The 16446-nt window shown below is 38.0% G+C and overlaps 1 protein-coding gene across 2 annotated transcripts in view; it reads left to right on the top strand.

The window, feature by feature from the left end:
- slco3a1a (solute carrier organic anion transporter family member 3A1a) overlaps positions 1-15161 on the top strand; it is a 50381-nt gene extending 35220 nt beyond the window's left edge. For both annotated transcript variants that reach the window (XM_077567575.1, XM_077567574.1), the window contains exons 3-9: positions 6771-6869; positions 6948-7223; positions 9272-9436; positions 9520-9718; positions 11671-11815; positions 12543-12780; positions 14122-15161. In XM_077567575.1, the coding sequence (XP_077423701.1) occupies positions 6771-6869; positions 6948-7223; positions 9272-9436; positions 9520-9718; positions 11671-11815; positions 12543-12780; positions 14122-14471 (1472 nt within the window). In that variant the 3' untranslated portion in view covers positions 14472-15161. The remainder of the gene's footprint in view (positions 1-6770; positions 6870-6947; positions 7224-9271; positions 9437-9519; positions 9719-11670; positions 11816-12542; positions 12781-14121) is intronic.
- Positions 15162-16446: the final 1285 nt, after the last annotated feature.

Here is a 16446-nt window from a genome sequence, read left to right as displayed (position 1 = left end):
CCTGGACTCGATCTCACGTCCTCTGCACTGGGAGGCGGACGTGCTAACCAGTCAACCACCGTGCCGTAATTCTAAATTAATCTATAAATAATTCAATTCAATTAATTCAAAATGCATTGGTTGGCCATGCTTGTACTTTGCAACTCAAAACACTTGTTCCTCAAATCATCTTCCCCCATTGCAACAAAAGACAAGTCCCTTAATCTGTTCTAGCTTCTCATAAAATCAACAAAAATGTTGAGGCACGTTTTTTTTTTTAAATAAGAAAAATACAACTTTACAGTACAAAGTGCATAATAATAGCAGATCGTCATAATATAATTAAACAGAATGTAAATAGGCAGTATAAGACAGACAGACATACTGGTAATAAAAAAAGAAAAGTTCAACAACAAAGTGACTGTTAGCTTCATTAATCTTAATAATTTTCATAATTTCTCGCAGATAAAAAATATGACTGAGTAGTGTTACTGCTTGTCTACATTTGTGTTTGTATTCAAATATCTGCTGCTTTAAAGTAGGGCTGTGCAATTCATTGAAATTCAACTACAATTTTAATGATTACACACAATTACAAAATCAGCAGATGTTCACAAACAACTTTCATGATCACAAACTGCTTTTTATTGTTGCCAAGAAATCAAACATGTTCAAAACTTCTTGGCGACAAGAAGAAGAAGAAGGTAAAAAAAGAAACACATTCTCCCTGAATGAGTGACATGGAAGCTCAAATGGGCTCGGCACAAGTTTGAATTCACATCCCAAGTGAAAGCTGCCGTCTAATGCCTTCAGCGCATCCTCGTGGATCAGCGATCAGCCATTAATCCCACGCGCGTCTCATCCATATCGACTTGACACCTCCACACCGGGACCTTCGCAGGACATTTCACCTGCTTTTTCCCGTGCGAGCGCTTGCATAACCATGAAGTCATCGTGTAATTGCAAGCGACGCCCTGTTTTTACCGTCACGCTCGCTTTGTGGTCTGTTCAGTGTTCGGCTCATGAGCTCATTTTGCGGAGGTGTTGTAATTAGCTGTGCTAGCTCGTCTAGTAGAGAGCTACAATTTGAACTCACTAGCATGCTCAAACCAAAAACTAGCTGGCTAGCTTAGCTAAACAGGGAGGAAATCCAGCTGATTAAATGTGATTTTAAAAACAGGAAGTTCAGTTTGAGTGACTTTTTTCTTTAGGTTTCGTTTTTTTCTGTAACTGTCAAGTGTGTGGTCATCCAATCCTGCTCTCGTTTCTCTCAAGTTCTGAACCTCGTGTGAGGGTGGAGGCGGAAGAAATGGCCTTTTGTTTGAAAGCTATTTATCTTTTGCAGACACAACACAGCCGTTTTTTGGACAACGGCGTCAGACTCCTCTTTGTCGCGGCATCCAGTTTGGAGTCCTTTTGACATTTCGGCGCTACGCTGCTCTTCATCTTTGGGGGGCGAGCGAGAAAGCCGGCCCCCTGGTTTCGGTGTGGGCCCTTGTGAAAGTGGCCCAGGCCACCGGGTTTGTTTCACTCGGGGGATTACCCAGACAAATTGAGCAGGATTATTGGACCAGATGAAGGAATTGGCTTTGTACAGTGAAAACACCAAATGAACTGCGGCTGGACGGAGCAGACATAATGCACTTGATTTTTCAATCACTGGGACTTTTCCTGCCCAAGTAGCCAAACTTTGGGACTTTTTGAAAATGCACAATAGTTCACTGGCGCTTTCCATTTTGATGGAATTTTCACTGGCTTTTAGCAAAAGTATTGGGAAAGTACTCCAAAAGTATTGGGACGGCAAGGTGGATCCTTTGTTTTTGTTGTATGCTGAAGACATTTGGGTTTCAGATCACAAGATGAATAGCAGACAAAAAAATCAAAATTCAAGCTTTGATTTCATGCTTTTTACATCTTTATGCGGTAAACAACTCAGGACTGAGCGCCCTGGTTGAAATGTTTGTAGTAGGGATAGACCGATCATCGGTCGGGTCGATATTCAGCATTTTGACGAATATCGGCATCGGCCTTTTGAAAGGATAATACAGCCGATAATATATCAATTTAAAAATGTGTCAACTTCAGGAAAGTATTTATGTAAAATTTCAGTTAACGTCGTAATAGACGTTGCTGACCCTGGGAACGCTGCACATTTTGTTTTTGTTTGAAATTAATTCATTCATGCATTTAATACTCAAACTGAAAGATATTTTGAAATTTAGGAAAACGTTATTTACTGTAGAAAACAATAAGGAGCTATTTACTTGTTTAAGTGTTTATTTGACTTTTGAAGACATGCCCTTGGGAGGTCCCTGAACTTTTTGTCAATTGACTTAAGTTTTTTTTTTTTTTTTACTCCCAATATTTACGAATCCTAAAAGTTGCTCAATAAATACATGCTTAACAATTCAACATGTTTAAGAGCTGGAGTTTGTAATTTTTTGTGAAATTTTGATGCCAATATTTTCCTTTTTAGTGGAAATGAATATCAGCTCCAAATATTGGTTATTGGTGTCCTTGACTACTAATAATCGGTATCGGCTCTGAAACAACCACATCTCTAGTTTTTAGAGAAATCTTCCCCCTATCTATTCTCAGAGCTTGGAGTGGCATTCCAATAAACTTTACTATGTAGTAGGTCTGGAATTTTCCGTTGTGTCTTTTGATACGTATTAAACGTCATGACTCATGAGACAGAAAATTTGCCTGTGGACATTCCTGTTAGTTTGAAACAATAGTGCCTGCGTCTGTGTGGTATTTAAAATCCGGAAAGGAAAAGCCTCATGGGCGCGCACTTTCCCAGTCTTGTTCAATTGGTCTCGAAAACAAATTAGACGGAGGCAAAAACACAAGCGCAGATCTCTGTTATTGAATTACGTCTGATGTTCGTCCCCCCAGGAGGATCATTTACAGAATCCTGAAGCGTTACGGTGAACTGCAACATGAACAAATGAGTGTGTTTTGCGCTGATCTGGTAACGGGACCGCTGCACGGGCAAAATGGATTTTGCCGCAGTTGTGCATTGCAAATGTTTTGTCCTTCACGCGGCATTAACGTGCTTAGTTAGCCCAAGTTTTCATTTTTAATCCTATCATGAAAAAAATGAAATATGTTGCTAAGTTTTTTCCACTAATTTTGGTTGCAAATAATTATAAGACCATTTCAAAAATATTCACAATTACTCATGATCTTGTTGCAATCTGAAATTTCTTCTTCTTCTTTTTTAAATGAGTGCAATTTGTGTTTTCATTTACACGTGCAACGTAAAGATCACAGTGACTCTCTTTAAGTCATTCACTCCCAGCCATTTTCACTGAAGCAACCCCCTTCACTCCCGGCTGTTTGACTGATTTTGCAAGGTCCACAGATTATTGTGTTCTATTGTTATAAAAACATGGAACCTACCAAAAGAAAGATTAGAGTCTCTTCTTTGATCAGGAAAAAAAAGTATATTTCTATATGTTTCTATTTTGTAGCAATTAGCATTAGAATTATAGCTAAATTTCATGATTATTCACAAATCTATTTAGAATTGTGAGTAAAAGAGCTTTTGTTTTGCAACATGGCCCTGGTTGATCTCTTTTGCTCTGCTGCCATCTGCTGGCCGTTTATGTAATAACTACCATTTCTTCAACCGTTCTTTGAGAGTAGAGAAGCTGCATCAAAGCCTTCTTTCTGTATGCTCTAGCATTTCAAAAAAAACAACAACCTTATAAATACGTCTTTAAGACACTTAAAACATTTAAAATAGAACGTATTCATACGTTTTTGGGAGCAAATGAGTTGCGTGTGAATATCCTGGTGTCAAAAGTTTCTGATCATCTGATGTGGACAACTTAACATCTCTGATAGCCAAATCTCACACTGCCGCAAAACGTTCTCATGTTGGAGACCGCAAACTTTTCATTTGGACGTTCATTGTCTCTTGAATTTTCTACACGTCACCACTTGACCTCAAACTGAGGTGATAATTGTTGCCAAGGAAGCGCTTGATCGAGTCATACAGCAACTTGGCTGTCCTCAGTGGGTGGCAGTTAATTTATGAGTATGTTCTTGCGTTTGTTTGGGGTGCTTTTCTCTTCTTCCCCTTCTGAAACTCTTGACGGTTAGCAAAAAGGAAGAGGCCTTTTTATTTCCTCTGTGGGTGTCATTTCTGTGTTAACCTCCCTGTTAAACCACAAGTTTCAACTACATGTGAAGTCATGTAGATGAGACCGTGAAAATACTCCTCAATTGTATTCTATTACATTTATGTAAATAATTTTACACCCCAAAAAAAATCTGACCAAATGGGAACTTCCTAGCTCCTGTTGCATTTTACAGTGGAAAGTATGGAGCCCCTCTGGTGCCAGGGTACAATTTTTTATTTTATTTTTTTTGCTAATCTGTACCCAAGATTTAGTAATCTGTTCCCACAGTTTAATAATCTGTTCCCACAGTTAAATAATCTGTAAATTATGGGTACAGTTTACTAAACTGTGTGTACAGATTAGTAAACTGGGGGAACAGATTACTAAACTAATCTGTAAATTGTGGGTACAGTTTAGTAAACTGTGGGAACAGATTACTAAACTGTGGGAACAGATTGCTAAACTAATCTGTAAATTGTGGGTACAGTTTAGTAAACTGTGGGAACAGATTACTAAACTGTGGGAACAGATTGCTAAACTGTGGGAACAGATTACTAAACTGTGGGAACAGATTGCTAAACTGTAGGTACAGATTAGTAAACTGGGCACACATTAGCACAAAGAAAAAAGAAAAATTCATACCCTGGCACCAGAAAGGCTCCGTAGGAAAGCCAAATATTTTCAACCTGTGTCATATTTATAAATGACGGTTGGTTTCCCTTGAACTGTCCTTCTTATCAGGAAAAACATGAGTTTCCTTTTCTTTTTTTGAGAAAGAATAGTTGAATGAGGGAGTGTGTCGACTTGACTTGCAACATCAACTGCATGTGATGTAATGGCCGCTCCTGGCAAGTGAGCATCTTTGTGGCGTGCAGCCAAAAACGAGAGGGCCGCCACGCATCACGCTGGACCGGCAGAGGAAGTGGCAGGATTTGATTCTGAAGCTAATTCAATGATGGCTGCTCATATGAGTGGTCACGAAGGAAGGCCGTCTGCGTGCCGGATGCTCTCGCGACCGCCGGTCGCTGACATCTGACCATCAGGGCAAGAAGAAAATGGAATTAACCCGACGGAAGCGAGTCCTACTGAAACAATGCGCTCAAGTTTTAAACGTTAACCGGGTTTGGAGAAGGACTTGCAGTGGAGCTTGACGTTCTCTCGCTGTAACACGTAGTAAGAATCGGATCAAAGGAGCACTCCACAGTATTGTACTATAGAAAAACATACAATTGAAATACATTGGAAGAATTCATTGTGTACCTTCTGCTGCGTGCACTTAAAAAAAAAATATATATTGTACGTAGAATAATAATACAACTACAAGGGTCATGGTGGGGGGGCGGGTGGATCCCAGCTGGCTTCGAGCAGTAGGCGGGGCACACCGTCAACTGGTTGCGACAAACACTCACAATCACACCTGTGGACAATTTGAACCTGCCATGCATGTCTTTGGAATGTGGGTGGGAACCCGAGCACCCGCAGAAAAACCCTGTTTTACCCGCAATTCATTGCGGATTTGCATGTCGCGGGGAAATGGCGACGTTCGGTGGCAATTCGTGCGCCGAACAAAATGTCAAATTGATTATTATAAGCCTACAATATTCTTTTTAATAAAAATCAACAATCTGCTGGTGTGTTTTTTGGACACAGTTGTCGTGTTGCCGATGTGAATGTCAGCCTACATTAGTTAGTCCATGAAAAGGCATCATTTACTTGTTTTTGCAATTTTATTCGTATGTTTAATGTTCAGTGTTTTGAACAAGTAAATGTGTCAAATCAGACACAAAAAAAGCAGAAATTTGATGTATCAATATTATGATATTTTAAAAGGACACAATAAAAATACAGAAAACAATATAATAAAAAGAAAGCAAGGTTGTTGTTTTTAACCTGTATTTCTTCTTGTATTCTGATACTATGATTGTATTCAATTATGGAATCAAATCCACTTATAAAAAAGCTGAAACAATATCTTGCATCAAATTAAACTCAAGAGTCTACAGTCTTGTTTGCTAACACAAAAATAACTACAGGTAATAGATTTTACCACAGGAAAAACAATGGGGGAAAAAAAGTTGTTTTTTTTAGTGAGGTAAGGCATCAACATAGTTTCCTTTTCTACTTATTGTGTGCAGGTCAGTAACTGCCATTTGTCTTGTTGCCACCAAGTGTAACTGAGCAACTGGTTGACAATTGTAACATCTCCAATGCATTGAATTCATAACCTATTACTGAATGCAGCCCACGAGTCGGCGCTCGCAGCCCAAGGTCGGCATGCGGACGCTTTGGCTGCATGGTTAACAAGCACTTATGTAGACATTTCGGGTATGAACTTATGGCCACCCCAATGAAAAATGTCTGGCTCCGCCCCTGGCTGCCAGTAAATGCTTCACAAATCAGGCATCATAGCTGCCATTGACTGCAGTTTTTGATAAGTGGCAAAATTGCCACGACGACGAGCGCTGCCGCAATTTTTGCCGACGCCATAGCAACGACGGCAGCGGCGTACGTGGATGACGTCGTACACACTTGGGTCAATTCTGCCGTTTTCGCAAGCTTTTAACCTTTGCGCTCTCAAACACGACGTGCACCGTTGAGGAGCGTAAGATGTAGTGTGGGTGTTTATTGTCACCCGGAAGTGACGCCATAGCGTTTGTGCAGGGATCCTCTTTTCCACGCTGGTGTTCGGACCCGCCTGTGGCTTCATCCTGGGCTCCGTCTGCACCAAATTCTACGTGGACGCCATCTTCATTGACACGGGTGAGTCGCCTCATTCCACACGCACGCGCTTGTTTGCTGTACGTGTCGTGGTATGTACCGGATGTGACGTCCCGGCAGATAAGCTCGGCATCACCCCGGAAGACCCGCGCTGGATCGGCGCCTGGTGGGCGGGCTTCCTCCTGTGCGGCGCTTTGCTCTTCTGCTCGGCGCTGCTGATGTTCGGCTTCCCTCAGTCGTTGCCCACCAAGGACCGGGAGGAGGGTCCGGACAGCGAGCAGGCCATGCTTCCTCCCGCTCCGCTCAGTCCGTCCTCGGAGGCTCCCAAGGCCAGCAACGGCGCCGTCGGCAACCACGAGCGGGCCAACGGCGCCACCTGCTTCCAGCAACTCCGGGGTGAGTGAGCTTTCCGCAGCACACGATTCACTTCAAATAGTTTAGACAGTACATTTTCATTCTAACCACTTCCAGACAGTTTTGATGTGTTTTTTTTTTTTCACTGCTGCTAAAAAATATATATATACAAAAGAAATAAACACTGATGGTAAATGAATAATAAAAAAACTCTGGTTAACCCTTAACTGTACCGTAGATATTCACATTTTTACATCGTATTTGTTTGCGTATAAAAAGTACAGGGGGCAATATTTAGAAAAACAGGAGGAAAAATTACTCAGAAAAACAGCACCACATTTTTTTCAGTTTTTTATTTATTTATTGTTCTTTTCCGCGTTTTTAGAAATATTTTTTTCCATGTTTTTCTGAATAATTTTTCCTTATGTTTTTCTGAATAATTTCCTCTTCTGTTTTCGGGATTTTTTTTATGACAGAAAAAAAGCAATAAAACTATTCTAAATTTAAAAAAAACTGAACAAATCTATTCACAAAAACAGTAGGAAAAATTAATTTTTTCTGAATAATTTTTTCTTGTTTTTTGAAAAAGAAAAATCCCCGTTTCTTATTTTTTATTTTATTTTTCTGAGTAGTTTTTCCCCATAAAAAAATATTCCGGAAAACAAAGGGGGGATTATTCAGAAAAGAATAATCCACTCCTTGTTTTCCGGAATATTTGTTTTTAATTTAGATTATATTAAACTATATATTTTTATATATTTTTTAATGACAATAAAAATGCAGTAAAACAGAAAAAAAATCTGAAAAACTAAAAACAAAAAAAACTAAAAACAACTCTCCCCTATCGAGTTGTTACCCAATCCACATCTTGGTTTTAAATCAAGCGCGCCTTTATCACAGGAAATGCAGTTCACGTCTCACCTGCGACATTGCTTACGTTTGCTACCTGGCGTAGATCTAAACATGAAGATAGGACATGCTCGCTTTTAAACAAACGTCAATGAAACCGAAAGCAAAGGATGCCCGCATGATGTCCTTCATTGAGTTGCGCACGACGTCACGCAATATGCGTCACCGACTTCTGCATTTGACCAAACTTGCGAAAGTACTTCCTCCTCGCTCCAGTGAGTGGCGACGGGGAACGTGACGTCGCACCCGTGGGAACTTTTAACATCTGCAGTCTTGACAATGACAATCGCCAAGGTTTAGCCTTTTTTTTTTTGTATACATCATATCTAGGGGTGTCAAAATTAGTGTGTTAATTTTGAGTTGATTTAAAGTTTCTGTAACGCCTAAAAAAAATTTAACACGCGATTAATGACTGCCCCTTACTTGTCCCGGGGGAATTCCAGTCGCAACGCAGCAGACGCGTCCACGTCAAAATTTAGCTTTAATAAATGTATTAATAATGCATGTAATTGTGGAGACTGGGGTCAAGTTGTATTTTACAATAAAAAAAAAAGTTACTTCATGTTAAAGCTTAGATAGCTCTTAATATGAAAAGAAAAATGCACTGAGCTGTCACCACTGTCTTGCAAATGCAATTATGCCATCTAGTGGCAGAATAATGACCTCAACACAATCAATATCACTCTTTTTTTTTTATAGTACAGGATATTTTAATTTTAACTAAATTTTATGAATTCTTATGAAATGACTGTATCACTGACTGAAAGATGCAGCCATATTTCTATTAGTTTAAAAAAAAAATCCGCTTTGATGTTAACGAGTATGGACACAAACATTTTATTGTACGTTGTATCATTTAGAACAGATATAAAATTTGCGATTAATCATGAGTTAATTGTTGAAGTCATGCGATTAATTACAATTACAAATTTTAATCGCCTCATATTTTGTTTTTTTGTTTTAAAAATGTATAACATGTATTTTATTTTTGTCCAAAGACGGCAGCCATAAAGCTTTTTATATATTTTTTTTAGCTACTGTGAGGTTTAAAACAATGATGTCATCATTAGTTGTTTTTGTGGCATGCACTGGAATCCCGCTAAGGCTGTTTCCATGTTTGGTCACATGATCTTGCTCACGAAAGGAGCCCACCTGTGACTGCCGGCGTCTTTGTCCCGCAGTGATCCCCAAGGTGACCAAGCACCTGCTGTCCAATCCGGTGTTCACCTGCATCATCCTGGCCGCCTGCATGGAAATCGCGGTGGTGGCCGGCTTTGCCGCCTTTTTGGCCAAATACTTGGAGCAGCAGTTCAACCTCACCACCACCTCGGCCAATCAGCTGCTAGGTCTGCACAAATAATCGCATGCGGCCAAAAGTGTCATCAAACGTGTCATCAAACGTGTGAACGGCGGCGTTTTCCGTGGGCAGGTATGACGGCCATCCCCTGCGCCTGCCTGGGGATCTTCATGGGGGGCCTGCTGGTGAAGAAGCTCAACCTGTCGGCGCTGGGGGCCATCCGCATGGCCATGATGGTCAACCTGATCTCCACCGCCTGCTACGTCTCCTTCCTCTTCCTGGGCTGCGACACGGGCGCCGTGGCGGGCGTCACCGTCATGTACGGCAACAAGTAAGGACACGCAAAAACATCATCATTAATAATTCTTTATTTGTTCAATTGTTAATCAACACGTTCTCCTGAATGTCAGCCATTCCGCCAAGGCTGTGCAATTAATCAAAAAACTCAATTCCAATTTCAATTATTACACTCCGCAATTACAAAATCAGCATCATCATAAAAAAGATTATTAATACTCATTTTTGAGTTATTTAAATGTATACATTTGCGCCTTTTTTATTTTAATGTAACAAATTTAATTAATTTAGTTTCATCCAAAAGGAATGGTTTCAAAGAATTTTATTTGTCTTAATATTTTTTATTTTTGCTAACATGAAAAAATTAATAAATATAACTATAAATATACATTATTATACATTCTGTTTGGTCCAAAAGGAACTTACATGATTATAGTGTTTCAATTTTTTTTTTAATTGGTCTTAATATTTTTAAATGCTTAAACATTTTCTTGTTTTGTACCAAAAAAATTAATAATCGTGATTTGAATTATTGCCAAAATAATTGTCATTATTATTTTTTCCATAATCGAGCAGCCCAAAAAAGAGACTTTCCTCCAATTTATATCTGTTTATAGGGCCATCCATGTCAAGTACATCATCCAAAATGAACATTGTTTTTTTTTAAATTATATTAAAGTATTAGTGGTAGATAGGGACAGAGCCTTGTCGTGATAAATAAAAAAAAAAAAAAAGTTGATGCTCTCCCTAAAAATAAATAAATCAAGCAACTGTAAAGTTAGCACAAACTGTGGTCCCAAAACAATTTAATATCACTGAATTACCCTTAATTGATTTCAAACCACTCAGGCTATAAACCTCTCACTAACATCCAAATAAATTACGGGTCATCTGACTTGTGACGCCATTTACTACTTCTTAGCCAAAGCTTTGGCGCCACCTTGTGGCAATCAAAGGCGTTATGGAAACGGCTAAAACAAATAATATACTGTATTTCAATAGTTGAATTTGACAGCAAATAGCTAAATATAGGTTCCACAAAAAAATACAAATAAAGGATGGTGGTTGACTGTATTTGATCCCCTGCTGAAGTTTATGGTAAAAGGCAGAATATCAGTCAAATTGGGGTAATAAAAAAAAAAAAGACATGAATGTACAAGAATTCTAGATCATTGGCAATATTCTTGATCTCAGATCTCAAATGACACCAAAGTTGCACGATTTTCTATGAACTCCACCAGCTGTAATTGGAGGAGGACCAAATTGATCCAAAGATCAAATCCATCCTTGCAGTCAAATTATGTTCAATTCTTTGTAAGTCCGCAAATGTACAAAGTCCAAATGATTATTTGGCGCTCTTCTTAAAAAGTGTCATCGTGGTGTTCTGTATTTGTGTTCCTGACCTTTTTGGCATCTTTCGGCACAAGCAGACTGCGCAGCATGTTGCTATTTCGCTCACTTTTTTCCCCCTCACAAATAAAGACGAATGGTTCGATTATTGCCTTTACGAGGTTTGAGCCTTTTTTTATTGGAGGTGAGTCCGAGCGTGTCGATAAAAATGCTCATCACCGCCGGCGCTGCTGGCTTATATTTTATTCAAACCATTTTTGTGTGGCCTTCCCGAGTTGGGGGGGGAAAAAAGAAAAAAAGGAGCTTCTCGGGATGGTGTGCACGTCGGTACGAATCGCTTCATGAGAATCATAACATGAAAAATCTTCCAAGTGCTGAATTCAAATTGTAGCTTTTCTTTTTGAAATGAAATTAGTTTGAATTTGTTTGGGCAGCAGATTTCTTTTTATTTTATCAAAATGCGTCATTTATTTATTTATTTTTTTTAAACAATGTGCAAAATCTGTCGATGAGCAATATATATATATATATTTTTTTTTTAAATGGTCACTTAAGTATTATCATAAAGTCAAGTCAGCTCCAATTGTCAGTAAGTGTGTGTGATGTGTGTGTGTGTGTGTGTGTGTGTGTGTTCAGTACGCTGCAGACGGGCCAGAAGCCGGAAGCGGCGTGCATCAATCAGTGCAACTGCTTCACGTCGTCCATCAGCCCCGTGTGCGGCTCCAACGGCGTCACGTACCTGTCGGCCTGCTTCGCCGGATGCACGCACACCCTCGATCAGGTCCCAGTCGTCACAATCGCTACACACGTGAACCGCTTTTCATTTGCTCCTCGGCATTTCTATTCATCTCATAATTAAGCAGAAAAGTGTTTTTTACAATAGAATTTTTATTTACATTTAAATTCAATGTACCACAAAATACTTTAAAAAAATATATATATTTTTTTTTTAAATCATTTACTTTTTTTAACAACTTAACAGAAAACACAACACAGTAAATTAAATTGATCTTTTTTTTTTTTTTCAAATGTACCATGTCATTTAACAATGTTTTTTTTTATATATATATATATATATAAATATTCAACACTTATAAATATGGTAATATGATAAATATCATATATTTTGTACATTCATTCAAATTTAAATAATATTCCATAGTTAAAAATCTAAAAATCTCTACTGTATTATGTGTTGAAATGTAATAGATTTCATATCATTGAATATATTTTATGATTAATTCTACATTTAATATCATGTTGTATATTCGATACATTTTTATTGAATTTTTAAAAAATATATATATATTTACCACATATTTACTTTTTTCAGATAAATGAATTGCCTTCAAATATTTTCTTTCCGATACATTTTCTTCCTTTTTAACATCAATTTATTGGAGGGGGGGGAGAATAAATATATGACAAATATTGTGTTTGCGTAAAGCAAGTCACTTTGCGTTGACATTGATGTCGGAATTGTGTTTGTTTTTCTTGCCTGCGCGCAGAACCTGAGCGGGTGCGCTTGCGTGTCCTCCGACAGCGAACTGGCCACGGCGGTGGCGGGCAAATGTCCGACGGCCGGCTGCCAGGAGGCGTTCCTCATCTTCCTGTGCATCATCTGCTTGTGCAGCCTGGTGGGCGCGATGGCGCAGACGCCCTCCGTCATCGTCCTCATCAGGACCGTCACCCCCGAGCTCAAATCCTACGCGCTTGGCGTCTTGTTTCTTCTGCTTCGGCTCTTGGGTAAGTAAATAGTGCTACCGTATAATATAACATTACATTTATTATTCATTCATTTTATTCTATTATTATCATATGAATTTATTATTATTTATTTATTTTTATTTATAAATATTTATATATATATATATTTATATATTTTATTTTTATATATAGTATACTATTATATTATATTATTAATGGTAAAAGTCTTTTTCCAAATGCTTGTAAGCAATAGGAGCCAAGGTATTTCCCAGTGGCAGTGATTGGTTATTTAAAAAAAAAAAAGGGAAAAAAAGTTGTACTTTAAGTGTGATGGTCGCTGCTGCCATCTAGTGGCAGAAAGTGTGATGTAAGTCCAATTTTTGCTCACAACTGTCAAAATGAGTGCGTTCATTTTTGAGTTAATTTAAAGTTCCTTTAATGCCACCATTTTTTTTTTTATGTACTGAGGGAATTCCAGTTTTAACGCGGCAGACATGGCCGCGTCAAAAATTTTAACAGTAAGAAATGTCATAATGCAAATATTTGTGGAGACTGGGGTCAAGTTGTGTTTTACAATTTTAAAAATGTGCAGAATTTCACAAGTTACTTAATGTTAAAGATTAGTCACCAACGTTTTAAAAATGCAATCATGCCCTCTAGTGGCAGAAAAATGACCTCAACACAAATCAATATCAAACTCATTTTTTTACAATACAATACATCTTTTTAATTTAAACTAAATTTTATGAAATGACTGTACTGTACTGATGCAGCCATATTTCTATTCAACTTTTTTTTTCACTTATGTTAAGAGTATGAAAACAAAATGTGTACATTGAGTTAAAAAATTGGGTTCACTATTTAAGTCATGCGATTAATTATGTTTTTTTTTTTTAATAATCGCCTGACACCCCTATTTTTTTTTTTACTTTAAGCTTTAAAAAAAAGATTTGAATACCTATGAATCGATTTAGAATCTTTTTAATACTATGATCGATGCATCAAAAAAAATATCGTTCACACTTTTATGTTAAGAGTATAAAAACTTATTACTATATTATTGTACATTTTATTGTACATTTAGAACAGATATCAAATTTGTTATTAATCGTGAGTTAACGATTGAAGTCATGGAATTAATTACAATTTAAAAAATATAATCGCCTGACAACAACACAAAATATAAAATTTGCGATGAGTCGTGAGTTAACTATTGAAGTAATGCGATTAATTATGATTTTTTTATTTATTTTTTTAAGCTCCTGACACCCCTACTCACAACACAAAGCAAATTTCTGTATGTTTTGACTGAAACTGACTTAATTGGTTGTGAGCATCTAATGAATGAAAAGTCACGAAAGCCGTCGGGCGTTCCCCCAGGCTTCATCCCGCCCCCGCTGATCTTCGGGGCGGGCATCGACTCCACGTGCCTGTTCTGGAGCTCGGACTGCGGCGACAAAGGCGCCTGCCTGCTGTACGACAACCTGTCGTACCGCCGCCTGTACGTGAGCCTGGCCATCATCCTCAAGGCGGTGGCCTTCCTCCTCTACACCACCACCTGGTACTGCCTCCGCCGCAACTACAACGCCTACATCAAGAGCCACGAGGCCAACATGGCGCCCGGCGACTTCTACCCGTCGCTGTCGGAGGCTCCCAAGGTGGACCGGACGCAGTTCATATACAACCTGGGAGACCACGAGCGTTGCGAAAACATGGAGTCGGTTTTATAGGACGGCAGATTTTTTTTTTGTTGTTGTTGTTGTTGTCGAACTTCTGCTGGGAAACTCGTCGCCATCCTCAACGCAAGGGGCCATTTTAGCTGCTGTGGCGCTAGCTAGCGGGTTGCAAAGGGAATGCGGACCCATTGGAGCTTTATGGTCAATTTTCATGGGAAGCCAAGATGGGGGATTTTGCAAATGTTCCTTCAATGGAAAGGTTGAATCTTTTGAATTTTGGCGCCATCTGGTGGCATCAATAAAGTACGTTGACTTTGAAAACCTCAAAAGGTTGCCTATGAATGCGCTTTGCTTCCATCGTGTGGCATCTAAAGGCAATTACAAAGCGTTTCGTGTCAAAATGAATGCACGTCAACAGAATAAAGTAACAACCTGAAATGTTTATTCTCGTTAATTCCCATGGAAAGCGTCCAACATTCAAAGTTCCCGCAATTTTGCAACCCTTATCGCTAGGCAGACAAAGATGACAAATGCTTCGTGCTTCGGTGGCTATGGACTGGAGTGGACTCGTTTCCATATTCGTACAGCTCTGTCACGGCTGCAGTTAAGTGTGTGATGTCATGTGTGATGCGTGCACGTGTATGTGTGGCGTGTCGGGGCCGTGTGGAAAAGTACAAATACATGAAAACTGGCAAAATATTAATTGTACCAAGTCAAACTAATATTACAAGAATTTATACCGTGCGTTTATATATACGATTGTACTTTTTATACTTCTGTGCTCTGCAATCAAGTTTATATTTGAAATATGAAATAATATAGAATGAAGTTGAAATGTTACAAGAAATAAAGCATAAATGAAAAAGAGTTAAGTTTAAATATTAAGTGGATAAATGACAAAAAAATGACAATATAAATTATTACAAAATTATTATTATTACAAGAATTTATACTGTGTGTGTGTGTGTGTGTGTATATATATATATATATATATATATATATATATATATATATATATATATATATATGAATGTATATGTGTCTGTGTAATTGTACTTTTTTATATTTCTATGCAATCAAATTGAAACTCAAATTTGGAATAATATAGAATGAAGTGTTACAAGAAATATCACAAGCATAAATGAAAAAGAGTCAAGTTTAAATATTAAGTGGATAAATGACAAAAAATTCCAAGAATGTAAAATATTACAAAAAAATGTTACATTGTTAAAATTTCACAAGAATAAAATGTGTTGAAATATTGCAATAATATAAAATTACAAGAATAGTTCAAATATTACAAAAATTAATTTGGAATACCATAAGAATATAGTTGAAAAATCCAAGAAGAAATTTGACATATTTTTGGGGGGAAGATTGCGACTTTTTTTTTTTTTTTCATAATTTTTGGAGTTTTTGTGTCAGCGCAGTTTTTTTTTCTCTCTCAGCAACGGTTTATTTTCATGTCACCCCCACTTTTTATCATAACGTTACATCGTTGTTTTCCAAACATTACATCTTGTTACGAATTATTGTTGTAAAATATGTTCATGAGAATATTGCGAATTTCCTATTTTATTCCAAATGTTGTCAATGGGGAAAAGGTTGTCAAATTGTCATCGCGGCCCTCATACTGCTTCCTAACATGTCAAGATGTTTTTGTATTTGACAAAAAGGATGAAAGTTACGTCCAAAGTCGCCAAGTGTTTACGAGTCATTTCATCGCACGAGTGAAATCCAGTCGGACCTTCGACTCTAGTGGCCTCTCAGATCTTTTTGAAAACTTTGTTGACATTCTCATGCTTGGATGGCAGTTTGTAGCGGATATGCAAATGTGCAACGTCGACACATTTGTTATTTTATTTTTGTCACTAGTGTGTCTTGCGTTTCACACCCAGAAGTCGATTCAGCCTAATTTGTCTTAATGAGGGAGAATATCGTAGCAATAAGATTGTTCCTTTCCTTGGAGGAGTGCATCCGGAGATGAAACGTCATATTTTTGTGTGTATTTGGAAAAAGGAAAAAGAGA

This window comes from Vanacampus margaritifer, chromosome 6 (genome assembly GCF_051991255.1).
Source record: "Vanacampus margaritifer isolate UIUO_Vmar chromosome 6, RoL_Vmar_1.0, whole genome shotgun sequence".
Lineage (NCBI taxonomy): Eukaryota > Metazoa > Chordata > Actinopteri > Syngnathiformes > Syngnathidae > Vanacampus > Vanacampus margaritifer.
The sequence above is the reverse complement of the archived record's forward strand: the minus strand, read 5'-3'. Positions and strand labels throughout refer to the sequence as shown.